The sequence below is a fragment of the Leuresthes tenuis genome, unplaced genomic scaffold, assembly GCF_036924035.1.
Source record: "Leuresthes tenuis unplaced genomic scaffold, fLeuTen1.0.hap1 SCAF_23, whole genome shotgun sequence".
NCBI classification, from domain to species: Eukaryota; Metazoa; Chordata; class Actinopteri; order Atheriniformes; family Atherinopsidae; genus Leuresthes; species Leuresthes tenuis.
Window position 1 is genome coordinate 24,364,700 of NW_027325377.1, and position 27,799 is coordinate 24,392,498.

General features: G+C 44.8%; 1 protein-coding gene across 3 annotated transcripts in view; it reads right to left on the reverse strand.

Annotated features, from left to right (window-relative positions):
• Positions 1–750: 750 nt before the first annotated feature.
• Positions 751–27,799, reverse strand: part of LOC140283173 (chemokine-like protein TAFA-5) — a 127,523-nt gene continuing 100,474 nt past the window's right edge. For 2 of the 3 annotated variants that reach the window (XM_072377863.1, XM_072377865.1), the window contains exons 3-5: positions 16,882–17,009; positions 3,756–3,958; positions 751–1,128 (exon numbers count right to left, since the gene is read on the reverse strand). In XM_072377863.1, coding sequence (XP_072233964.1) covers positions 3,950–3,958; positions 16,882–17,009 — 137 coding nt within the window. In that variant the 3' untranslated portion in view covers positions 751–1,128; positions 3,756–3,949. The remainder of the gene's footprint in view (positions 1,129–3,755; positions 3,959–16,881; positions 17,010–27,799) is intronic. The other variant, XM_072377864.1, reaches the window with a different exon arrangement.

Genomic DNA, 27,799 nt, shown 5'->3' on the forward strand with positions numbered 1-27,799 from the left:
ATTTCAATGGCTTCCACTGACTACCATAGATTTACAATGTTCAGTTGGCTGCACACCAGTCCTCAATCCTTTTTTTATCAATGGTTCTGGTAGACTGTGACTTGGAGATGACCATGAAAGAAAGCAGCTACTGAGGTGTGAACAGAAAACCAGACTACGAGCCAGCAGTCATGAGAACAACAGCATTTGTTCACATCCTACTAAACTGCCATTGTGACCACATTTCAAGTCCAATAAGCTTCTCTACAAAGGTACAACATATAAAACTGTTAAATATATAACTTTTTAGGGCCTTTCAAAATACATTTAATGACATTTCTTTCCTCCTTCTTTGTGACAGCATCCCTCCATCAGTTCTTTGATATGATTTACCCTCGTTTCTCTCAGAAAGCTGTCCGAACCCAACCAACCAACCCAACCGTAGCTACTGAAAAATGCAAATCGGATTTCTTTTTTTTTTCCTTTTATGGTTTTTTTTTGTTTGCGATACACAGTTATACGTATGTAGTACCTATATTTCCAGTTCCAAAATACAGTGGTGGACATAGTCTGAGAAAAAACAGTGTCTGCAAAGGTTTAAAAGTCCTCCTCTGGTTGTGGACTGAAGGTACGCCACCGGCTGCACCAGTCCGGGTGGGGACAGGTCCTCTGTCTGAATAATCATGTTTGTTTGCTCTTTGGTCTATAAAAATATGGGAGTTTTCCTCCAGCAGAAGGCCTATTCACAGCAGAGCGCGCTCACTTAGTGTCTTACGGCCTTGTGAGACGGTCCGAGAAGCGACAAGATTTGGTCTGTAATGATCCCGGCTACGCTCTGGAACTCCTGCACTACGGAGAGCGAGGTGGGAAATCCCTCATCGAACGCAGTCAGCGGCTCCAACGACGCGGACTTCCAGTGGTAAACAAAAAACCGTTGATGGGACTTGAAGGTGTCCGGTCCTCCGTGGCATGAGCAGGTGCTGCTAATTTCACAGAGCAGGCAGATGCAGTGGTGAGGAGGTGGATGCAACGTGTTGACCCAGCGACAGACAGCGGGGGAGGGGGGGGGACAGGAAGCAGGAAGGGTTTCACAGAGAGTTTGTCCTGGAGAGGGCGCTCTCCCTCTGTCACTCCCTGGTGTTACGAGACCTGCGACAAGAACAAAGGATTGATTAGAGGAACTGGTTTTTTATCACAGTTCAATCACAACACGAATAACGAGCTTCAGGGTGCAGTTTTCACAGGCTATGCTAAGCTATGCTAACATGCTGCTAGCCTCAAAGTAGTTAGCTGCCGTCTATCTTCAGTCTGCAGTGCTTCAGGGCTTTGACTGTAATCAGCCTTTGGGACATCATGGCTAACTCTTCCTGCTCTGTGTTTGAGAGAAAATACATTTCAGCCGACACACTCGGCCGTGTTCGGACTGCAAACGGAAACCAGAAAGATTTGAGCTAATTCTGCAGTTTGTTGGTTGATTTCAGTTTTAAAGTCAGTTGATTGTTGGAAACTGGAAGTTACAGCTAGCAGCTGATTAAAAGAAAGCAAACAGATCTCTTCATGGGAATGAATAACTTCATGAGTTTAATGATATCTGCAGGAGGAATATTTCTGTGAGTGTAAATGAATAACAAAGATAAAACACATAAAGGCCATCTGGACTCTGCCAGCAGCCAAACTGACACAAGATTAATTCATAAGAAAGAAGTGTTGATCATTTCACAAGGTGCAGGTGTTGAATGGAGAACAGGTAACAATGTCTTCTGCTTTGGGAATATGAAACATGTCAGTTCTGTTGGAGCCACAGACCCAACAGCTGAATGCTTTATTAGCCACGGATGTGATTAGAAAAAGTCTTTTAACCCAAACGGCTCCCCTTTAAAGTCACGTCAGCCTTTCACAGGACAGCTGTGTGAGGAGGTGTCCGTCTGCTCCCCCTGACGGGGAAATCCTGCTCAGTAATTCCCGAGTTTAGCTGTTCTCAAACCAAACCTGAACAGGTTTTTTTGGTGCTGAGATAGGCTGCAGGCCCCCTGTGACCAGCAGCTTTATCGGGTTCTGTAGCTTCGTAACAAGGTTTTACTTATTAGAAAAGTTGCTGTGAAGAACAAAAATCTATTAATTCACAAGCAAGCAGAGGTCCAGTTTCACATTCTTCCAGAGGTGGAGGAGCCCTTCATATTAATGATGCTCAGCTCAGTAAATGATGACAGAGAAATAAGTTGCTCGTACGACACCACAGAACGGCGTCCGTGTTCACGTGTGATGTCATCCGTGCAGGATATCCACTGGATATGCATCGATGGGCAGCCGGCGGAGGACGAGGAAAACGTTTGATTTGAGGGACGTTACAGCGCGCCGCTGTCTTTGGGCACAGCTTTGACGGATAAATGCGAACGCATTTGTGTCGTCTTTGATCCAAATTTGTTGTGCTTATTCCAGTGAGAATTCATGCAAATGCAGGAGAGAACCACAGAGCATATGGAGCCCCCAGCAGGGCCAATGCAGACGAACATGTGGTCCCGGTCTGACATTTCCTCTGTGTGAACTCCTCCTGACTCCCTTGAAAATGTCACATGGCTGTGACCCGTGGCAAATGTGTGAGTGGACGTGCATGACAGATGACGGGCGCCGCTGCCTCTCCAAAGTGGGCTTAAAGAGTGTGCCACTGATGAACTGCTGCGCGGTGAAATGATTTCCTACCCTGGATGTTTGCATCATAGCTGTTGTTTCAGAAGAAGCCGCTTTCTTCCTGCACAATAGCTGCATGAATATTCATGTCAACTGGAAGGTTAGGAATCATCCACAGGTTAATGAGGGACGGGAAATAGCTCATTACATCCTGTGCAGTCGGATGATGCCTGAAGCAGATGCTGAGATGAAAATACACGAACATGTATGCCCGAGCCTCCAGACACGAGTCCCTGTTCTACATGAGGAGGGAGTTCAAAGCTATCTGGGGTGTTATGTCATTATCAACCCTTTCATACTGCATTTCCTCAGAACATCAAAGTAAACACACGGCGCTATCCGCATCCCACAATGCGATCAGAAGTTAATGCTCCAGAGAAAACATTAGCACAGATTTACCCGCGGTGGCGCCAGGCAGCGAGAACAAGATGTCACCCATTTGTTTTGGATGCCAGCAACATTTCCTTCTGTGTAATCTATAGATTTTATCTGCTGGATGAGATCAGATCGGCGTGTGGTCTTTACACTCGAAAAGGAACAAATGTTTGAGTCCAATCTGAGCCGGGATGGCCTTTCATGTTCTATTTATAGTCTGAGGCGTCCAGCAGACCAGCAGCCGGATCAGATCCGGCCCATAAACGCCGACAGTATTGACCAACAGAAGAGGCTGCTTTTCCAGCCCTCCATAAGAGCGGGCATCTTTATGGCTTCGGCCTCATCTCTTTTATGACGCTGTAGGTTAAATTTACTACATGGCTACTCTCTGTTTCGCAGTCCCGTGTGTTGATGTCGGAGCCCGTCTGGCGCCGTGTTTTATTTGTGTGCACAGACGCCATCTGACACAGTGCTTTAAAGACTAAATACAGGGTTAGCCAATAAAGCAGAGCAAAAGCAAGCTGAAAATAAAAAAAATAAAACCAGCGGCTTTTATTGGTTTTGCTGCACACATGGATTTTCTGTGGTTAAACACACGGGAGGGAAATGGCGAGCGTGTGGAAAAATGAAGACATCAGCCGAGCCAATCTTCTGCTGAAGCTTCAGGCTAATGTGGGTAAAGTCAGATGAAAAAACGGTGCTTTCTGTTGTACCTCGCTGCCTCCATGAGGCCCATGGTGCTCTGCGGCTGCTCGTGTTGCTTCCTGCCTTTGTGGCACCAGGGTGTGGGTGGAGCTGCTGTGGTGGTGGTGGTGGTGGTGGTGTTGGTAGGTGGATTGTGGCTGTCTGTCAGGGGGTCATCAATGCTCTCCATAGTGCAAGAGTGTCGAGGGGGACTCTTGTCGCGTCATAGAGCCTGAGGGGAGAGAGGGAGAGGGGAAGGCGCGATGTTATCAAAGCCAATGATTTTATTTTCCAGAGTTAGACACAATCACATCACCACCACCACCACCACCCGCCATTTTCTTTATTGAGAGTCCTCCTTAAGTGGTATTAAAACTTTAAAATGATTATGGTGAGCGGGGCCCGTTGGAGCTCCTCATCCAGCCAATAGTGAGGCTGAAATGCGTTCTGCTCGCTGAGACTTTGCTGGTCCCGCAGATGACCCCCATCCCCTGACTGTCTGACACACAGGTTGATCTTTCAGTGGCGTTAATAGCAACAGGACACATCATGCTGCAGTGTCGGCTCTAAAGATCAACATGGAGGGGTGGCCGGCTCCAGCAGAGGTCCAATCCTCACTTATTTTTAATGCCTATAATAAGGGAAACGTCACAGTGAGGCTTTAAATGAGACGGTGAAAGTCGTTGGTTGTGATATTACCAGCTCGGGTTACTTTGCAGATCCATTTGTTTTAGTTATCTACACAGGCTGAACCTTCACTCAGATGCAAACGTTAGTCCTGGAGCTCCTGCCTGAACCAAATAACTCTGAAGGATTATTTAGATTTTTTTTTTTTTTGTTAGAAACGGCTCATTAGATAAAATTCAAAGTTGAGCTTCATTTGATTCTGCAGTTTCACAATAAGATCGAGATGTTTCAAAGTTCTTTGTTCTTGTATTTTGGCAAAATATAAAGCACATAAGTTGGAGATGAGCCGTGCAAACATAAGCCACTTATCAGTCGCCGCTTTATGAAGTGACTTCCTCGTTGGCCGGAGCTCTGAGCAGAGACTTTTCCTTTCACTGGCAGAGGCTTTGAGTTGAAGCAACACTGCTCACTCAGCAGATCAATCCCACAAGCTCTTAGGCTGTTAGGAACTTAAATAGACACGCTTCTTCATGTCACTTCCTCTTGCTACTCACTCCACTAACAATGCCAACATCTTTCCAACATGGAGGCCTTTGAAGGAGTCCGGCCGAGGTGATGTGCTGACTTGGCTCCCTGTAGAAGGAAGCGACAGTTCTGTTCAACCCGCTGAGGGCCCAGAGGGATCAATTACCAAGGCAGGTACCAACCCATATCCAGTGGGGGTGGGGGTTGTATGGAAATGGCAGGGGGATCCCATCAGGTCCAGGCTGTGGTGGAGGGGCCCTCGGATCTTACGTGCAAACCCCAATGGAAGGAGTTTAAATGGCTGAAACCCCTGGAAGCTTAAAGGGGAGACTCAGAGAAGCCCTTTGAAATGAAACCAGCTCATCTCCCTCCTGCCACGCGGTACCTCTGAATGCATGAGCTCATACATTATCACATGTTCGGTGTTCTCTCCTCAGCAGTTGAGGTTGCAGTGTGTTGTGGTGGAAAAGTCTTGATTACAGTAATCACCGTCTTTCTGTCAGTGGGCGCCACTTGTTCTGAGCACCCCATTAACACGCCAGTCAGCATCAGCCTATTGGAAAGATGATCAGTTTTACTGTGCTTTCATAAAGGCTGTCTTTAGTGTAATAATCACTCTAAGAGGTTTCTTTTCTTTTGCTGCTGCAGGACTTTGTGAAAAGGAACTGAAGAGCTTAACAAGAGCCACCAACTGAAAAATCACTCAACACTTCAGGATGCTTCACGTCAGACGTCTTCTGTCTCGCTGTGCTTTGAAAGGTTCATCTTATCACGCCGTCACATAAGCCGGCAGATAACCTGAGGTGATTTAGTTTTTCCTCCTCTAACGGCGTGCTCACGCTGCCTCTTTTCGCCGAGCGCCCCGCGTTGGCGCATGCAGAGGGGAGATAGCTCTGTGCGGCGTTTCATCTGCCTGTCTAAAATGGTGGAGGCCAAAGCACAGAGCAGCCTCCTCTCTGGAGAGAGAGAGACAGCAGTGAGGCTTTCACTGAATCAGAGATATAAGAATTGACTGCTGAGACTACATATCGTTTTGCTAACAGAGAGCTTTTTACAAAGGCTGTAAGTCTGTGATAATGGATATTTCTATCTTTAGCATTTTGGAGGGAAAGAAACATTTGTGTACTTGGGCCTTTTTGGGAAGTCAACATTGCTTTGAGTAATTCTTGATTCATGTTTGACTTTCTTTGACCCAACAGAGCAGCATCATTATATCCAATGCATGAAAAGGAAAAAAACGACCGAAACGACATTAATCTCCACAATGTTGAGCACAATAAGTTTTTATTGTGAGATAATGTACATAAGCATGAAGGGAGCAGTAGTACATCAGCTGTTCTTTAAGCTGCAGTTGGACTCCTGAAGGCACTGGAACTATAAATGTTTGAGATGCTGCTGTTTAAAGGTCATCCATCATATGCCTGAGTTTGTACTACTATACAAGGTGGATGTAATGCAGAGCATGGAGTTCAAACTAAAACATGGTTGATAATAAACATGGATAATATGACAGAAGTTCTGTTTATGTTGTTGCATTTATCAGATGCTTTTATCTAAAGCGACTAATATATGAGGATATAACATTACAGCTAGCATCCAAGCTAACAATAAGCTACACAGAAGGAAAACCACCAGTCAGGTTCTGTTAGGGGTGACAGTGTAGAGATAGAGGTCAGGCATAGAGGGAAGTTGATGGTCTACAAGAGTTTATTTAAGATAGACAGGGTTCTGGTAGTGCTTGGTTGGACAGTCCACCATCGTGGAATGATACATGAAAAGAGTTTGGATCGTCTTCAGTGTGGTGTTGGCACTGCTAGATGACAATCCTGTGATGACTGGAGTGACTGAGTTGTGATGTGATTGAGTTGTGATGGTGTTTGTGAGAGCATTCAAGTAGATGGGAGCTGTTCCATTAAGCTCTTTGTAGCTAACATCAGGGACTTGAATTTGATGCGGGTGGCTAAGGGCAGCCAGAGGAGTTCAATTAACAGAGGGGGGACGTGTTCTTTTAGGCTGATCCAAGACCAGATACGCTGCTGTGTTCTGGACCATCTGCAGAGGTTTCACAGGCTGGAGACCAGTTAGGAAACCAGTTAGGAGAGCGTTGCAGTAATCAAGGCAGGAGATGACCACAGACTGCACCAGGAGCTGGGTGGCATGTTGGGTTAGGTACGGCTTGATCTTTGTCATGTTTAATAATGCAAAGCAGCGCGATGGAGCGATGGAGGCAACACGATCTTTAAAGGTCAGCTGGTCATCAATCATGACACCCAAGTTTGTAGCTACTTTTGATGGAGCAAGAATTAGGGATTCAGCTTGGATGCAGATGCTGTGATGTAGGGTTGGTTTGGCGGGGAAGACAAGCAGTTCAGGTTTTAGAGGTTTAGTTGGAGTTGATGAGCTTTCATCCATTTCGATATGTCAGACAGACAGTCTGAGATTCGTGCTGAGACTGTGTGGTCGTCAGGTGGGAAAGACAGATAGAGGTGGGTATCATCAGCATAATAGTGGTTTGAGAAGCCATGTGATGGGATGATCTGTCCCAGTGAGGTGGTGTATATGGCAAAGGGAAGAGGTCCCAGTGCTGAACCTTGGGGGACTCCTGTGGCGAGGCGGTGCGCTGCAGAAGTGTGACCAAGCCAGGATCCTTTGAATGACGGATGGTTTAGGTATGATTGGAACCAGGAGTGTGGCCTCCTTGCAACGCCCACGCCTGAGAGTACGGCCGAAAGGATGCTGTGGTTCACACCATCAAATGCAGCTGATAAGTGGAGCAGGATGAGTGGTGAGGACTCAGCTGTTGCTGTGGCTTCTTTTAAGGCGTCTGTCACAGCCAACAGAGCTGTTTCAGCGGAGTGGCCACTTTTAAACCCAGATGGGTCTGGGTCAAGGAGGTCGTTGTGTGAGAGGTAATCTGTGACCTTGTAAAAGACCCTTTGAATGGTTTTAGACAGAAACGGGAGGAGAGAGACCGACTGATAGTTGACTGCTCGAGTGTGAGGGAGGGAAGGTTTCTTGGGCAGCGGTGTAACCTGAGCTTGGTTAAACATGGTTTGAAATGTGCCCGATGCCAGTGAAGCATGAATGACATGCGTGAGTGGTGCAGTTACCGTAGGAACAGTGGATTGGAATAAATGATCAGGAACAGGGTCCAGCGGGCATGTAGTAGGACGGCTACACGTGAGAAGTTTAGACACAGTGCTCTGAGTGAGAGGGATGAATGAAGGAAATTAGTAAGCTGTTGGCTTATTGCTGCCATTTTGTCAGTAAGAACTGAGGTAAAGGTGTTTGCTGCCAGACAGATAGAAGGTGGCGGAGGCAGAGGGTTAAGCAGAGTTTAGATGATGATGAATGATGACAGTAGGGCTTGGAATTTAGTGAGATGTGCAGGATCTTTTGATTTGTGCCATTTCCTTTGTGCAGCTCTGAGGTTGGTGTGCAGTGATAGGAGGGTAGCATTAAGCCAAGGGTGGGAGTGGGAGGATGGAGAGGGTTTGGTGGATAGAGGGTAGAGAGTAGACTATCCAGACAAGAGCTTAGTGTAGAGCAGAGTCTGTGGCCTCATTAACCTCAAGGGAGGAGAATGGGTTGGAGGTTGGAGTGGAGGCAATAATGGAGGAGAAGTGGGTGGTGCAGGTTGTTGTGGAAGGAAATCATAGGGGTGAAAGCACAGGGTTTTCTTGGGAGACTTGGTCTGAATTGAATGAGATGGTGGTCAGGAAAGTGCAGAGGCGTGACAGACAGACAGGGTCTCTGTGGCACAGGTTGTTGTGAACATGAGGTGTAGGTGTTTGCCAGCTGTGTGAGTTGGAGGATTGTGACTAGTTGCAGGTGAAATGAGTGCATTAACGTCTGAAAACCTGGAGAGTTAGGACTGGGAAGGTGGATGTCTATGTCAGCAAGGACCATTATGGGACTGTGAGGCTCAGGGATGGAAGTGAGTGAGGTGTGTAGGTCATGGAAAAAGTTCTTGTAAAAAGTAAGTGAGTTGTTCTGGTGGATGATATGTGGCAATCATCAAGAGTTAGACTGGTGCAGTTATCCAGATGGTCTTCAGCAGTTGTTGGAAATGAGCAGACTTGTTTCAGCACCTTGTCCAGATGTAAGGTGGGTGTAGTTGGTTGCAAGTGCAGCTGGGGTGGCAGTTTATTTGGGTTTAATTCAGGTGTTGTTGAGAGCCAGGATGTGAAGTCACTGGTGGTTGGCAGAAGCTGTAATGAAGTGTGGTTTGTGTCCTGCTGATTGGCAAGTCCACAGCTCCACAGATGAGGGAGTTTGGATGCAGGAATGAGTTGATAAGTAGTTACTGATGTATTGAATAGCTGTTGGCTCTGTCATCATCTGTCTTTTTCATGCTGTTGAGCTCAGTGTTGTCTTTAGTATGAAGTGAGTCATGTCACTTACTACCTGTGTGTGCTTAGAGATTCATGTGTGTTATGGTAAATAATAATTGGCTGCATGGGAGCATGTTTGGAGCTCAGGGAGATGTGGACTTGGCATGGTAAGATGTGTAGGTTGTTGGTTTAGCCTAGCAGCTCTAAATTTTGTTTTCTTTGGTGCCAACATGAAAGGGCAAAATTAAAATGGTATTATTCAAGGTCACAGTTACAACCATGTTGTGTTGTTGGTCACTTGTTGGTATTGATTTGACTGTTGGTGCATTACAGCCAGCACTCTGCTTAGCATTTTCAGTTGATGTTAAAAGTTGAGATGAAATGTGGCTTAACTGTATCCTGTTTCAGGTGTGAATCCTTGTAATTGAGTGATTAGTCATTAAGTTTTAATTAAGTGATGAGGATCATAGTTGATGAGGAAAGTGGTTGTTAGTTGCAGTTTGACAGGGGAGTGTCATCACAGAGAGAGGAGGTTTGTGGTTGTGTAAAACCTTCTATGTGAGGTGGAGATAACAGGAATGGGATTCATGGATATCCAAAGAAAGACAATAAGGTGGAAAGGCCAAAGCCATTAAGTTGAGTCAAGTAAGATTTTATTTGCAGAGTATATTAGGAACAAGTGGAGTTGATCAAAGTGCTGTACATGTGAAAAGCAGCAATAATGATACAAGTGGCTTGTATAGTGTTAGTAATAGTAGAAAAAAAATAAATAGTAACAAGCAGAGTCAAAATGCTGTAAAAGAAAAGGAGGAACTGGTGTCAGTTGTCCACTTGAAGTTGATTAAAAGCTGAGGAGAAGAAAGTGAGATGATCCTGCAGATTGAATGGAATATATATCATCAAGTAATGTTTGCATGGAATCATTGGATTTTGATGTAAAAGGGAAATAGATTGGAAAGGAAGGAAATATTATAGGTCTTGAAAGTTGATTGATTGTCATGGTGGCATTTATGAAAAGAATGGGGCTGAGGATTGAATGTGAAAGTGCTATAGATAGATAGATAGATGTGAACAATCATTAGATTAAGAGTTAAGTGTGCAGTTGTTATAAGCACAGTTAAAAAGACTAGTTTTAAGTCTTGATTGAAACATTGTGTGACTGGAGGCCTGTTGCACATGTTTTGGGAGATTGTTTGAGATTTTTGGAGCATAAGACTGAAAGGTAGCCTCAGCTTGTTTAGCCGTGACTCAGGGCACCAGCAGGAGTCCCCTGATGGAGGTTTTCTGAGTTGTAGTTGGTTCATGTGGCTCTAACATGTAAGAGATGTACTTTGGTGCAAGACCATGAAGAGACTTGTGTATAAGCAGAGCTGTTTTAAAGTCTATTCTCCGAGTGACAGGAAGCCAATGCAGAGACCTGAGTAATGGACTGACCTGGTGGTATCTCCTGGTTTTAGGCAGGACTTGAGCAGCGGTGTTCAGCTTTGTCTGAGTTCAGGTGGATAGGGTTTGTTACCTGGATCTGAGCTGTCCTAGTGCTGTGGTGGAGGCTAAAGCCTGAGTGAAAGTATCAAAAGCATTGGTAGAGAGGAGAAGGTCAGTAAAGTGTTGGTATAGCAGTTGTTCCAGAACTTTTCCCAGGAGTGGTGGGAGAGAACAGTAGGAATAAATTAGGTGCCAGGATAGGAAAAGTCTTGCAGAGCTCACCATATTTGAGACCTCTTTGGGGAGATGCTGGGGCTGGTTTGTAGGGTTTAGATGGTGAGGCCAAAGGGGCAGGGCCCCGGGGCTGTGTCCCTGCTCGGTGGACATGCGCAGGTAGACATGCAGGTCTTTACCTCTAAGGTCTTCACGCGACAAGGGCTGAACACCAGGGCTGACGCTTCCGCTGACGCTCCAGAAAGGAGCCTCGCTTATATGGGACACAGCTGTCCACATCTTAGCTAATTGCCAATTAGCCAACACCATCCAATGAGAACCAACCAAGACAATAGTTACCACCCATTCATTAACACCCCTAATTGCTCTAATTGATTTCTCATGGTCCACACACCATAGCCCATAAATGGGTTCCAATCATTTCCTCACCAGCACAGACTCAATTTAACTTGAGTTGAACTCACAAAACAAACAACACACTTGTGCTACTAAACAACTTGGACCACACTGACTGGAATCTTTCCCTATAAATCCAATATAGACCAGCACTGACCAACATGTTATTAGGGTCATCAGATCAGAACCTCCTTTCATCTACTTGAACCCAAAACACCTGCAGAAGGATAGAGAATAATCGCTGACACACCCCTAATTGCACCCACCAACTGAATACCAGTCACACCACAGTAGGGATACACACCCTGATTCCAGTAAAGGACAATAACCGTATGGAGGATGCCACAAGTGACACCAGGCCAATACTAAACATGACCTAACACCAACAAACACACAAAGCTGTTTCCATTCCCAACACTGTAACTTGTAGGTTAGCCAAAAACAACACCAAGTGACACACTAAACAACACTTTACTGCTTTAACATTGACAAACTTAACCTTCTTGGACACATCCCCCATAAAAAGTGAACACACTCATTTATAACTCTTTGGAAACACAAAGTCAAACTGTGTCATAACTTATGTGCTGCAGCACCTACACGACAGGTGTCCTTCTGCACTGCCACAAAACCTCACTGTCAGCCATAAGCAACGAGCCCATCAATCTCACATGTTTCTGCTGCACCTCTTCTCCCACAAATCCATACTCTGTTTCATTCCTTATAGATATATATGTGTGCTTTCTAATTGAGAGGCATGACTGCGTGCTCCTCAGACTAAGATGAATGCATCACAGCACAAAGAGAGGGGGAGCAACATGAAAAGGACAAGGGAGACAAACATGGCAAGTTCTGATGACAACAAGTCACACAGAGACAAAACAAGTTATTTTTACACAACAAATAATAGCCACTGAGCCACTTTCTGTAGGCTGAATATAACACTCAGCTCCCATACAGCTCAACTAAATACAAGGTCAGCTGCAGCTTCCTGTTCAACAGCCACAACACCTCCTACTAACTACACTAACAACAGAGACAACACAATGCCACTCCACCTCCACCACACATCTGTCAAATCAACCTCCTCAGTTAGGAAACAACACTGATTATTAATCAATTTCACCTGCTGTTGTGCTAATCAAACACACACCAAGTGGAAATTAAAAGCTATTGGCCACAAAACCACTACAAAACTGCCTAAACCCTGCAAAAACAACCTGCAGCAGCCCTCTGACATGCATGTTTCTGTCCAAAACAGTGGGATCAGGGCCCAATGTCCATCCATGCAGCTCATGCTGACAGCCCAGCACCATGAAGGCCAACCAGCTTCTGCCACATAACACCAACATTGGCACCATGTGCTCCTCAGACATGAGCACAAATTCACACATGTCTGGAGACCTGGAGAAAATTCTTCCACCTGCAACACCCTCCAGCACAACCACTTTGGCTGTAGCTCAGTTATGGAGCCCTTTCTTCAGAGAGCCACACAGCCCTCTACATGCTCACCACAGGCACCCATATGAGACCACATGCTGGTGCAGAGGACCCTGGGAAGTGTGTCAGCTATTCCTGAACAACCACACCACTGATGCTATGGACCAGCCTGACCATTCCCCAGACCTGAGTCCAATCCAGCACATGTGGAACATCATGTCTCCTTCCAGCCACCAACACCACATTGCACCAGACTGTCCCCAACTTAACTGATGCTTTAATCCAGATGTGCCAGAAGAGACCTCAGGAGAACATGCACCACCACCACATCTGCAGCGCCATTCCCAGGCATTGTAGGGAGGTCATACAGACAGGTGGAGGCCACACAGACACAAAGACTACTGAGCCTCATTTACACTGGACTTGGATCAGCCTGTAATAACATTTCCCACTTTTATTTTGAGCAGGACTCCACATCATTGTACAATATTTTCCTAACAGAGCACTTCGCTCCCAAACTGCAGGTTTACTTGTTGTTCCCAGAGTTTCTAAAAGTAGAATGGGAGGTAGAGCCTTCAGTTATCAGGCCCCTCTCTTGTGGAATAAGCTGCCAGTAAATGTCCGGGAAGCAGACACCCTTTCCACTTTTAAGATTAGGCTTAAAACTTTTCTTTTCGATAAAGCTTATAGTTAGGGATGGCTCAGGTAATCCTGAAACATCCCATAGTTAAGCTGCTATAGGCTTAGACTGCTGGGGGACCTCATCTGTCACACCTTTCCTCACTTTGCTCTCTTTTTCCCCCTGTTTAATTTCAAAATTGATTTTATGTACATGTGACATTATTGTGGTTATTAACCTATGTTTCCCTGTTCCAACAGATATCCTTTGAATGGCGTTATGGTGTTTTTCCCCCCTCTTTTCCCTCTTTTCTGTCTTCTCAAACCCCAGCTGGTCGAGGCGGATGGCCACCCTTCCTGAGTCTGGTTCTGCCAGAGGTTTCTTCCTGTTAAAAGGGAGTCGTTCCTTTCCACAGTCCCTCAGGCTCAGGACGGGAGATTGGACTGAAGACACATTTCGGTGCAATCTGTTGGTTTCCTTAGCTAGGATATTAATTTTTTGAATTAGCTCTATATGAATTAATTGGATTATGATTACAATGAATTGAATTCCAATTGGCTTGAATTGGACTATATTACTTAAGTGCCTTGAGATGACAATTGTTGTAATCTGGCGCTATATAAATAAAATTGAATTGAATTGAATTGAATCTACACCTCTGTGGGAAAATACTTTATATCAACACTGATCATTTTTATCTTATTTTGTTCACAACACATTCCACCATTAAATGAATAACAACTTTCAAATGGAACATTTCATTCATTGACACCTCAGAAGCACTCTTTCACTGCTCCCTTTATTCCTCTCAGCAGCGTATTTTACCTCCTGACACTCTACTACAATAACTCTTAAACATGTTGCTTGGCTGACTCAGATTGACTCAGATTGACTCAAATGCCCCCCAGAACCTGCCTCTTTCTTAGCATTGATGTTTGTGCAGAAACACCTGAAACACAGGTCACACATGCTCACTGGACTGTGCACAGCCAGCAGCCATTTTCAGGCCGTACTGCAGAGGTTCAAGCATGGGACAAAGACCCATTTAGTCATTCTTAACTAGACACATGCAAGGGAGTCAATTGTTTAGTTTTGGTGAGGGATTCTCCCCCAAGTCTGCCAATAACAACAGCTTTATGTAACATTTGTTTGGGACATTCAGCCTTTAAAGGATTTGGGGATAATTTAAAGTTACAGTCCTGGCTGTGAGGTAATGACCCAAATTTCCCTCAAACTTTACTCTAAATCAAAGTTTCTCCCAGAAGAAAACATCACCTGGATGGGAGCACATGTTGCTCTAAAACCTCTACATGCTTTTCACCATAGCTGCAGCCTTTCCACTAATAACAAAGCAGATGTTGAGCTTTGAACCACAATCAACTGTCACTTGATTTGCAGATTGCCAAACCTCTGCCTCTCTGAAGTGTTCTTTTTACACCCAATCTCTCATGTTCCTGACCACATCGACCCGATTCAGTTCCTCCTCCAGCCTTTTTCTTCATTACAGACATTTTTCATGGGAAAGTAAAGCTAAATGTGTCACTTCCAACAAGCTTTCTATGTCCAATCATGACGACGAATATTGGGCCGTATATCTTTACAGCAACACTGCCAGCTATGACACTCCTGGACACCATAAGCCGCTTACACAGCCACTCCTCAGCCTGGCACAGACGAGTGCACGCAGCCGTGCAACCATTGGACGAGCTGCCACTGAAAGACCCGTCACATCCTGCACATTGTCCAGCAGAAGCCGCTCAGAGCGGCGCTGACTGACAGCCTGAGCAGGATGCAGAGTGAACAATGAGGGACTGAGCTCACATGAATGTGGGGCCACAGATTCAGAATTACAAAGATGTGAAAACACACCCCAGCAGTCGTCATCACTTACATAACAACACATGCATTGGATCTATTAGCTCTCAAACCCTCGGTGGATACCACATTCTCTACAATCCTGCACTGGCTCCAGATAACACAGCTCAAACTGAAGTTTGTGGCTCAGCTCAGGAGCTCCTGACTGACAGGAAGTCACGTCTTGTTCATCGTGTCTTTTTATGTATGTTTGTCTTCCACTAAGAGGGCATAAACAACTTAGTCAGCCGATGACTAAATCGTGCCATATGCATTAATGATGCCCCACTGGTCCTCGCTGACATTCATAGATAGAGCATAAGAGAGTGACTGAGTGTGTTTGTTACATAACATTTTTCCCAACTGAAGCCTGTTAAATTACTACAATATTAACAGGCAGAGAAACAGGAGTTTTAACATCTCCTGCAAAGTGGATGTAAAGGTCACAACAGTGGGAGGAAAGAAGGCCGGTTCATAGACTACAAATGGATGCACGGGCGGCAGCTTCACATCTGTTGCCATCATTAACATTCCCAGTCTATCTCAAGCTAATTGCTGCCAATGAGGACAAAAACAAAGCCCGTGCAGTTCGTGTGGGTGGGAGAGAATCAGTCTTTTAAGGTAGAAGTAGCCATGCAGAAAGGCTGACCCAAAGTAATCATCTGCATATATTATATAAGCACTGAGCTCAGAGAGCAGTGGCCTGAAAACATCAAAAAGAAAACTAACCGTGTGGCGCTCATTTCCTATCGGAGGACTTCTCTGGAGACTTGATGGAGTTCCACATGAAGGAGCCAGAGCTGCAGCTCTTACTTCCACTTCATCTCAATCAGGCTGCCAACAGTGAGGAGCACAGCTCAACAAAGACACAGAGCATCCTTCTTCATTAGCCCCACACGTGATGGTTGGACATTAAGTTTCTTATTCCACACTGAAGCAGCCCAACGCTGCACCACTCTGTACTCAGCGTTAGCCATCGTTAGCTAATGTCGCTAACTCAGCAGCTCTGCCCATTACTTATCCCAATTAAAAGGCTCTGGTCTGTCGGGTGCTTTTGGATTTGGATCTTCAATCTCTTCAGCTCCAAAACTCCTGCGTGGATCCTTCAGTTTTACACAGATACAAAGAAATGATGCGGACATTTCTAAGTTCTAAGACATAAAAGATGCTGCATCCATCTAACAGGCTTCAAAAGTCTCCAACTGACACTAACTTATCAGCTGCTGTCATTATTGGACAGTATTCTGGTCCTTTCAGACCAGTTTATGTTGGCCCATGTGGAAACTGACACTGATCCAACTGACATTAAGAACCACATCCTGGGTTTTCACTCCACTTCTTCTCCCAACCCTGACAGACAGAGGAGAATCACAGCTTCCACAGCTAACAACCTCCACATTTAATCAGTGAGTGAAGCCAGTCCAGAAGCCTTTACATGTGATGCGTGGCTGCTGACCCGACTGAACCACACACAGAACCGATGGGTCACCCAGACACTGAACACAGCTGCCTTTGATCTGACTGAAGATGAAGTGGGTCAAGCTTCCAGAAAGCAGAGCAGTTAAAGCTGCCTGCAGATCAGAGCTCTAACGTGACGTCCTCTGAACGGCATCAACTGTCCCATCGTTGCTGTAAAGACAGATAAACGTGTCCCCAGTGGTTGGTGTGACCTCATGCAACCCAAACACCGCCTGGACTCACCGTGGTGGTTTTGACTCGGCCTCCGGGCTGCGTACAAGTCCATCCGGATTTATTGACTAACAGGTCACAGCCTTCGTCCTCCAGACACGGCACCATCTCACACCACTGCCTTTTCCGAACTATTCCAGCTGCAGACACAGAGGGAGGACGGTTAGAGAGGTGAGGAGGAGCAGAGAAAGATGCTGAAACACAGACTGCAGATGAAGAGCCATGAGGGGGAAACAGAGGAACATGGAGGCAGCTCATTTCAGTCAGGTAAACAAAATCAAACACTGCAAATGATATTTAGGAGCTTCTAACACCACGGATGAGGAATAATACTCATGTCAAATATGATCTCAGCAGTCAGATCCATCCAAACACAGTTTGTCTCAACCTCCTCCACATTTCCTACCACAGCCCGAGGCTTCAACTTATTCCACACACGTGTGCTGTAGGTTTCATTTATTCACCCAAACACACTGACAGTCAAACCACAGCCATGTCGGAGCTCTGCTTCTGTTTCTTAGCTTCATCGCTGGTAGATAATCTGCTCTGCTCTCCTTCTCAGCCCTCAGGAAGCGGCTCAGAGTCGCCTCCACCTCGTCGTGAGGAACCCTTTAAAATAGGGTGACCACATCCAAATAAGTGTGTGACACCAGCTCTTCCAGGTGGTGGAAAACCATCACATAATGCCTGTTATTTTAAAACTGACAGGTGCACATTGTGCTAAAAGCTGGTCATCATCTGTCACTTATTAACAAACTTTATCCTGAAACCTGCTACTTCAGAGAAAATAGCTCCAATATACAAAGAAACTGCTTGAATTAACATAAAAGATGCAACTTCAAATGAAGAAATAGGAGCAGCAGCAGTTGAAACCTCCAGCTTGTTCCACACCAAGTGTTACTATGCTCATTAATCCAACCGTTACAGTGTTTGCTTTGTAATAAAACGTTAGTATCAGTGTCCCTTTGGGCATAATCAATAGTGGTGAATAACATGTCAGTCAGAGGATCAGCCCTGCTGTCCATCAGAGGCAGTGATGCAGAATAAATCACTGTCTAAACATCTCTAATCTACATCAAACCTGCACCGCCATCATTCATATTAACAGCCTGGATGGTGACAACACAAAAACCCCAAAATGATCCAGAAGCACCTTAAAGGCACCTGTGGAGGTTTCACTGTAAACAATGATCACTTTCAGGGTTCTGCTGGTAGTGAACAAGCACAATTCATGGTTCATTACGCAATGTGTGCGGGGAAATGAGGGGCTTTTTGGGTTAATAACAGCCCTCCTCTGAGGAGAAGGTGTTTGATCACAGCCCCGGTGTCGGGTTGCTGCGTCAGCTTCAAACATCTGGAACATCCTTCAGTAAAATCTAAGTTAATAAGTTAGCTCCACCCCCCCTTCAGGGTCTCACATCATCTTCACGCAACCTTCAACACGCTGCAAAAACCCAAAGATCCATTATTGTAGCAGCAAAGCAACCCCAAACCATGACACTTCCACCCCCATGCTTCGTGGTTGGTGTGAGGCATTCCTTTCTGATGCCATAATGGGCGCCACAGACTGAAAAAACAGGTTAAAATCACATCAAATCTAATATTTCCACGAGTCCCACCTGTTTATTAACAACCACAACATGTCAGTTGGGCTATTAAATTGACTAAATTGACCAATTTAAAGATTAATAACTGCTTGTAGCTCAAAAAAATAGACATCAAATATTGTTTTAAGTGAGAAATCATCAGTTTTCAACAGATTTTGGTTTATTGTTGTAATTAATGAGTTTTAGATAAACACACAAACTTGCTGCTTTATCTCTTTTTTTTACATTTTTAAAGGTTTTAAAGTCTTAAAATCCCAATTTAAAAATTAGCAGAAGTCCAAACTACAACTCTGCGAACACACAAAGCAGCAGCGACTCCTTTTTTTCCTTTTTTAACATTATTAAATGATTAAACGTCTTATTTGTTTTGCTTTTTCACCCAATTTGATGCGTTTCACATGTCGGTGCCACAGTTAAACATCCATTTCATGTAAATCCACGGCCTCAGTGAAGGGCAGAGGCTGTAAAGCAGGCGCGTGCACGTGGACGAAAGGATGCACGTGAGACAATGAGAGGACATATTGAAAACACACAAATTGTCTGGCAGTGTCTTTCTTTTTAATCTCTTCCTTTTCATTATTTAATCCATTTCTGCAACTTCATCAAATGAATGTTGTCAGCAAGGTCACTTATTCAATCCACCGCCGTTCGTTTAGCTTCTGAGTCGCCATCCAGTGGGGTGACCCCCGGCTGATGAAGATGTATGGCAGCGCCTGGCAAACACCAGTAATGAGGGAATAAGTGATGTCACGCGTGTGCGTTGGTTGGAAAATGTCATTTTTTGACAGCGAGCGCTCCAAAACGGCTCCATCAGCGATGACAGCTGAGAGATAAGTTATCACGGGGGTGTCAGATAAGATTTAATAATGAGAACCACACAGACATTTGGAGTTGACAGAACAGATTTCCAGTTGCTTTGAGGGGTGATTAATGGAGATTTTATCCTGCCGACACCACAGCGCCACGATGACAATAACCACCACAACATAATGCTGCTCAAATCTAGATTTTCTCATTAACAGAGGGTCAGGAGGCTGTGAATTGTTCCTCTGATTAAAGTCTGCGCTCCAACATCTCAGAAATGCATCCATGTCATGTGATCATTTGTTGAACGTTGTAGCTACAACTTGTTTTCAGTTCCTACGGTCTGTAATCAAAGCTTTCATTTGCACCTTTAGCAGCAAGAAAAACTGCCCCCTAAAAGTCAGAAAACACTGAAAATTCAGCTTCATTTCATAAAATCTGTATATGCTGAAAATGCAGCTGAAGAACAAGACTTTTGGACTCAAAAGCTTCCGTTTTTAGTCTGTTTCATCAGCAGATTTTGAGCTGGCTTTGGTTCGGTGCACGTAAAACACATCAGAGTCTGAAAAATACTGGCTTTCATCTTCAAATTGATCTGTTTTCTAAAAATATACAACACACTGAACTGAACGTTATGACCCGAGCATCCAACCCAATCTCATTTCAGAGCTTTGGTCCAACGGTTACATAATAAAGGCTGTTGCAATGAAAGGGATCAGGACTCCAAAATTCATCCAACGCATTTGGGATTTCACTTTTATAGACTCTGAACTATCGACTTTCCTACTCTCAACCACCAATGGTTCAGTTCGATGACACAAAACAGGATTTCCAGGTCTTACAAACCAAGAAAAGGGACTCTTTTGATTCAAGCATTCAGGGCAGGGATACCCACATCCGGTCCTCGAGTTTCCCTGCTTCTACACACCTGATTCAGATGAAATGGATCTCTTCAGAAGATTGTTAAGTTCTGCAGCAGCCTGCTAATGATGCATCCATCTGAATCAGGAGTGTTGAAGCAGGGAAACCTCTAAAACCTGCAGGCCAGCGGCCCTCGAGGACCTGGTTTAGGATTACCGTGACCTGGATGAACGAATCCACACCAACATGGTGCCACATTTTACTTCTACTTTTTAACGATGGCTCAGGATGAAGCCCAACGCCTTTTCTGCTGAGCTGGAGGATCCATTACCCATTGGGTGGACCTACACTGGTCCATTTCCAGCTGGGAGAGGTCCATAGCAGTTACATCACACCCAACAATACTACCACTTCCACTAAATTACACCTTTTTAACAACATTTCTCTTCACATCTTTGCAGCCAACAGTGTCAGTGAAAATGTTTCAGCTTATAAACCATAAATACTGCAGTGGACGTGTTTGCTCCCAGCTGACTGGTCCAATAACACTGATGCATCATACGATCTATCAGAAACCATAAAGACGAGTTAAGACACCAGCCTTATCCGTCACATTTGGTCTCGCATCACCAGCTAAACTCATCTGCCGGCAGCATCTTGGCTCACAGCGACGCCGCCCGATACCATTGGACCACGTCGCAGCTGGTGTGAGGGCAGTGGCTTATGCTGAAACTTATTAGATTTAAGGGCCATGTGAAATAAATGCAGCTCGCACGGGCGTGCGTGGACATAAATAACCACACACCAACAGATTTAAAGGGAGCTAATGTGAAAGTGAAGGTATCAGCAGGAGATAAGGAACAGGGAAGCGGGGAGCATTATCAAGCCTTACACAGGACACTTATCTTCCCACCAAATACTTGATAACACTCATGTCAACAGCCAGCATCTTGGCCCAATAAATTCGTTCTAATACCATGCCAAGTCTCAGATGGCAGGAGAGAGATGCAGATCTAATAAATGGAGGTCAGCATTCTCCAGGATAATTACAAACCCATCAGATATGGTCTGAGCAGGCAGCGGAACGATGCCGGACACAAGATAAAAGTGATATTATTACGTCTGCACAAATCGGACTCTGGAAGCCTTTAGAAATCTTATGCTTCCAGGGGGCTTGGACCCCTGCTTGGGAGCCACTGTGAGATTAAAACATTTAGAACATGGTCTAACTGACTATGGCGTAACCACGCATTCTTTGGGGGGGTCGTGTCCCCCCCAACATTGAGAAAATACCAACCTGTTCCCCCCCAATATACAGAAGAAAATATGTAAAATGCATGTTCTCCTTTTATGAACCCTGTCCAGGGATCGGTCTCTTGTTATGTCTTATTTATTTTCACTTTATTTCCGTGTGTTACCGTGGTAACGGCTGCGCCGCGGTCGCCGTTGTTGATGCTAACACTCTAGCCAATGAGAGTGACCCACCGGGCGCGCTTGCGTGTGTTACCATGGGAACGTAACGGCTGCGCCGCGGTCGCCGTTGTTGATGCTAACACTCTAGCCAATGAGAGTGACCCACCGGGCGCGCCGCCGTCTCAGCAGCGGCTCTCCTTATCTTTACGTTGGACTTCTACTTTTGACGGAGCAGATTGTACCAGAACAGGAAATCCAACACAGAATCAACAAAATAAACTTCCGCCCCCTTTCAAAATAAAACAACTTAAAACAAAAATAACAGACTATTAGACTTTTCATTGTTAATGCACATTTTGAGACATTGACACAATAGAAATGAAGCTGGACTTAAAAGTCCTCGGCACATTTTTTGTTAAAGGAAAAGTCTGTAATTTGTTACATCATTAGTTGTCCTTATTAAAATATTTCCATAAACATGCTTTGGGTATTTGGTCGTTTTCCATTGGAAGCTGTCCTATTTGCTACAGAACTACTGGAAGAGCATAATTGTAATTGGTAGGTGTTTAAGGTCAGTAAACAGTAAGCAACTAACCAAAACAAAGTGGGGGGGCAGTCACTGTCTCGGAGAAATTACACTATTCCTTTAGATGTGAATTTATATGGTCAATGTAGTCCTCTAAACTATGTTCTAAATGTCCAAGTTTTCATATATAAATAAAGAATTGTAGATAATGCACTCAACAATTTTGTTTTTCTTGGACCCCCCCAATGTCTAAACCATGGTTACGCCCTTGCTGATGTTCATCACACTGAGTTCTTCTTCCTCTGGACAACTATTGATCACAGTTTGAGGGGTTTTAGTGTCTTTGGTTTATAGGAAGTTAGAACAGCTCGATCAAAGTATTGATTTTAAACGTTATCAAGCTGATTTTAAACACCCAAAGCATCGTCTCAGGGTTAAAGTTGGCTGTTAAAACCACTTCACATGAAGAAGAAGCGAGATACATTTTGTTTTACGTCCACTTTGGAGCGAATATAATCAAACTATCGACTTGCATGTTTCACTTCATGATTCAGCACCTTGTAAAACCACTTTGAGCAGCAAAAACATGAAGTAATCATTTTCTGGGTGATGTTATGGAGGAATTCTGGCCCCCAACATTCACTCAGTGAACTTTATACAATTTTACAGGTAGAGCTCGTCTTCATCCTCGCACCAGGAGAGCTGCAGATAAAACAAAACTCTCATAAAACAGATTCTGCAGGGGATCAGATGCAGCAAAACGCTGGCTTCACTCAGTTTTTGGGCCTCTCTCCCATCTCTTCTTCTTCTTCTTCTTCCTTCTTAGCCGAAGGAAGCAAAAGCTAACGAGGCTAAAAAAGTAGCAGGTCCAGGTGACGGAGGACGTACCTCACAAGATGGCGCTCCCATCCCAACACGCCACACAGCTTCCTTCTCTTTCCTTCACTGGTATCTGAAGATGAGACGGCTGACTGACACTAATTAATGCAACAGGAGGGAGTTCATTATCTTACTCAAACCTGAGTCTTTACACTTTATTCTACCCACGGCTCTCCTTTCACTTCAGGTCTCAGCCGCCGAGATAAAGTTTGAAGTAATTTAATTACAAATGCATCAAAACTACATGTTTACATGTCTTGATGCTTAACTCCTCTGCCTCTGAGAAGGAAGCGATTTGACCAGCGGCACCATGAGCTCAAACAGCCTGAGGCTTCTTCAGGGAGCCGGATCCTTCCAGCTGTGGATCAACTGGATTTCCTCCACAGGGTAGATTTAAGTGTGCTGAACACTCCCTCTGACCTGTTCATGTTGTTTTTATTTGGGGCTTAAAACAAGCAGAGTAATGTTTTATAGCTTCTCATCGCGACCTCGCTGGAATAAACGCATCTTCAGCTGCATTCACTGGAAATCTGTGGAATTCCCTGTTGTTCTTGAGTGCTTTAATTTGTGTGTTGGACTCATTTCTTGTGACTGCAGCTCATCCGACGCCCTGCATCCTCTCTGCTGATTAAACCTGCATGAATGGCTTTGAATGTTGTGTTTACAACCTTTCCTGCCCTGCATCTTAAAGTCAGCTGATTCCACCAGCTGGAGCAGCCATAAAAGCCGGGGAAGAGGAGATAAAACGCAGGGAACACTTAACCGATGAGGAAGGTTCAGCCCCACCAAGGTCCACAGAAAGCTCAAATAAAGAACCCAACTCCTCCTGCAGCCAAACGGTCAAACTTCCATCTTTTTATTTCAGCCGAGACCGCGGCAGACTGTTCGTTAGAAGCCAATCAGCATCAATGACTCCTGGGTCGCTACAAAGGGCCGCTCACAAAATGGAGCTCGCTCCACGCCCACCCTTCCCTCTCTAATGCATCGGCACGCAGCTCAGGCCGACTCAAATGGCCTTTTAAGCAAATTCACCGCGTCGTGCTGTGACTGTGTCACAGTTTTTCTTCCTTTGTAGTCCTTCCTCTGTAAGTGTGCACCCTCACTTTCACTGCTAGTGATCTGGCAGTTAAAGACCACTCTGCACAGCACTTCATTTAGCTCCTGGGGACGTGCACGTGCACGCCAGCATTTACAATGTGCACACGCACCCACAGACACACACATAAGGTCTTTGCTGGCATGTCAGGCAACAAAGTCAAACAAAAGACAGCTTGAAAAGGCTCAACTGAGTACCATTAAGGCTGTAAGATTGGCTTTAATCATGGAAATCCCTTCCTATGTCTCCTTTTCCAGTGGATCCACTATCGGGATAATTAACCGTGCTATCTGACCTGCTGTGGTAGGCAGACGTTCCCTGAAAGAGAATCAAGCCTTGCAGGAATTAGAGAGGATGCTCTGCAGTATGTGAGAGAGAAACCCAATGCAAAGAAATAAATCCCAGAGCTTTGTAATTAGCCAGCGCCTCTTTATACACATCCCTCCGCTCACAGCTGATCTGCCCCTTCCTCACAGCCGTTATTCTCTCTTTTAGCACTTTTATGCCCACTCTCCTCCCTTCCCTTCCTCTCTTCACCTCTTCCCCTTTCCTTGTTCCTTTCCAGTCGACTGCTTTGCCTGATTTTCATAAGATTATTCCACCCGTTTGGCGGCCTTGATGAGTATCTGCACACTAAAAGCTGTCAAGCCCCCTTTTTAAAAAGCTTTTCTGCCTTTTTTGTGATAAAGTGAATTTGTGTCCCAAATAGCTCCTCTGCACTCATGAAACTTCAAGAGGCAAAAATAATGAGATAGCATGCTGACTGACATTTCCAGACCTCCGCCCGTGTCTGTGTGCACGCATGTGTGAGAGTGTGGGTGTTTTCAGTGTGGGTGCATGAGAGAGAGCCCACCCAACACCACCATGAATGCAGCATCTTCTGTCCTAATCACTCATATACATGTGATATACCTCCTCTCTGTTTGCACTCTGCTTTTATATTAAAACACCAAACAGACGTTAGAAAAAAACCAAAAAACTGAGGCTTTAATGTGATATTAATTACTCAAATTTCCCAAAACAGAGATAACTGCTTCCTCTCAGTCGTGGGATGTGCCTAATGAATGTCTTTAATGGGAAAAGGCAGTGCCACTTCACAACTGGGTTTAATAGACTGGATTTAATTCTTATTCTGCTCCATTTTCTCACCACATTCATCTCTTGGTATTTTTATACGAGAATTATAGTGTTAGTTTGACTAAAACCAGACTTAAAATACATGAAGACAGACAGAAACAGGAAGGAGTGGAACAACTCCAGCAGGTATATGTTCAGTAGGATAAACGGCGCTCCAGACCTGGGTTTTCACCCGGAAAAGACACAAAAAGAATGAGAAATAACCCCCAAGACAGTGAGAAAACACCCCCGATGTCCTGTTGTTGGCTGCAGGAGCAAAAACTAGGGCTCTCAAGCTCAAACTTATGCTATTTGAAGCTCTAATTTCAAATCAGAGGCAGTTTGGAGAGTTATTTATACCACCAAAGCATCAAGTTTAACAGTGTGCTCCATCTAAAGTATTTTCCTTCAACAACTAGCAGCCTAGCTGCTCCTCCCTCTGGTATCGGCCAACAGACTCCGCTGGCATAAGCTCCAGCTTTACCTCCCAGACTACTGTGGCTGCTGGTCCAACGGACCGCCGTTTGTGTTACTTTGGTGTTTTAACACATTAGCACTCAGCTTAAAGGGAGTGAAACAGCTAGCTTCGCTGCTAAAAAGACTAAATCCACCTTCAATCAAGTCAAACGCTAAGCTAACTAACAGGTTCATTTGTAGCTTGAGGATGTCGCCACAAGTCATGAAAAAGTCCAGCTTCATGCATGGATTTCTCACTAAATAAAGAAGGATGTGGTCTTTCTATTTCTGAGAATGAATGAAACCCTCTCAGTTCCTTCCTGCTTCACATGCTATTCATGCTATTTATGCTAGCTGCCTCAGCGGTGCAGAACTGGCAGGTTGTGCGACGCACTGTTCCTCAGGGTTTTTCTGCAGCATACACACATATATATGTGTGTCTGTGTGTGTACTGGCCACCAGGTACAGCTGATATCATTCTTTCGCAGATGTGCTCTGACATTTCCTTACAGCTGAATGAAACCTCAGATTGGTGGACACACGCTTGCATGTACATCCGCCAGACACACACAAAGGAGAGCCCAAAGGCACAGTCAGCCAGAGGATGAAATGTCAGCGTGAACAGGAGTCTGTGGGAAAGAGATCATTTACCAGCAGTGTCTACAGAGACACCAGTACATCAGCTTTGAGCAGTAAACCCCTGACAGATACACCTGGAAGCAGCTTATGAACACAGAATGCAATACCCAGCAGACAGAGTTTGCATTGTGCTTCGTATCTAAGCCTTGCAACTTGGCTTCAAAGATTTAGAGTGCGTTACAAGCCATTAAAGACGTTTCCACACCTGAAAGGTCCAGGTTTCTCTGACAACAAATACAGTTTTACGCAAATAAACCAAACGACTCGTTTATTTGCAGCAGCTCACTTTGACTTCCTGTGATTGGCTGTTTGGTTCCGACACAAAAAGTCATTTCTTTAGTACAACTTTCTGTTGAAGAAGGATTTAAACACATAACTTTTCTGAAAATGGGGTTTGTTAAGAGTCAAAAAGCTCCTCGTACACCAAGTATAAAAGGCCGGTTCATTCCGGTTGGCTGCGTTCATACGTGGACCGAAGTGGTGTTTCCCTTATCTTTCCTCCTCTGTAACAAAAGGAGAAGCAAAGCAGTGCACCAAACACAGATATTCACACACAAATCCGTCTCCTCTTGCTACTTTTTAACTTTGCAGTCATGCAGAAGTGAATTTAAGGTCTTAGCTCATTCTTCTTAGAGTTTAAAGTGCGACTTAGCACTAAATCCACTTTTCTGAAGTGTCAGATTAGCTGTTAAAAGCCAGTAAAAGTTGGATGGATGCTGAAGCAACCATCGACCAAAACTACAAAGAGGGTGACCACAGGATGGGTGGGGCTGTGGAAGCTTTAATATTCTCTATATTCCACATGATCTGAGCTGAACTGCGTGAGGTTTACAGCCATTTTCAGTGATGAAAAGAGGAAAGAAACGTGACAAACGGCTTCCAACGACCACCGTGATCCTGGCACATTACAGCTGATGATAAATGACACAGAACAACGGCTTACAGCCACAAACGGGGATAATAATTAGTCTGCGCATGTCGCACTCGCCTTCTGCTAACTGCTGGTGTGTATGGATGCTTGAGAAAGGTGTGTGAGAGCTTCAGGACGCCTGTGAGCAGCTCCTTAAAGGCTTTGTACAGCCGGTGGAGGCCCGGACCCTCGTGACGCCCCTTCTCCTTCCTGGATGCTGATGTTTCTTGTCTGCTTAGCCTTATTGACCTCTACATCCAAAGTAATCCGCCTTAAATTATGCATAAGCTCCCAATAAATCTGTTTATTCCCCGTTTGCTTCCCTACAAAAGCCCAATAAACAAATTCCAATTAAGCAAAACAGCACTACAGCATGAACGATGGCTCAAACCAGCGCAGTCCCTAAAGCAGATAAAGGCAGAATTATTGCTCTTACTATATGCACGGCAGCTTATAAGAGACCTGAAAGACTGTTTCCTCACATGTGGTTAGTTCCTCCTGTTTTTAGGCCATCGGGCTGGAATACAGCCTCATAAGGATGGATGTTTACATGCTGTGGAGACATTAAGCGTGCTGTTAGAAATCAAAACTGATCATATTAATATGAAGGAATATTTCTGCTG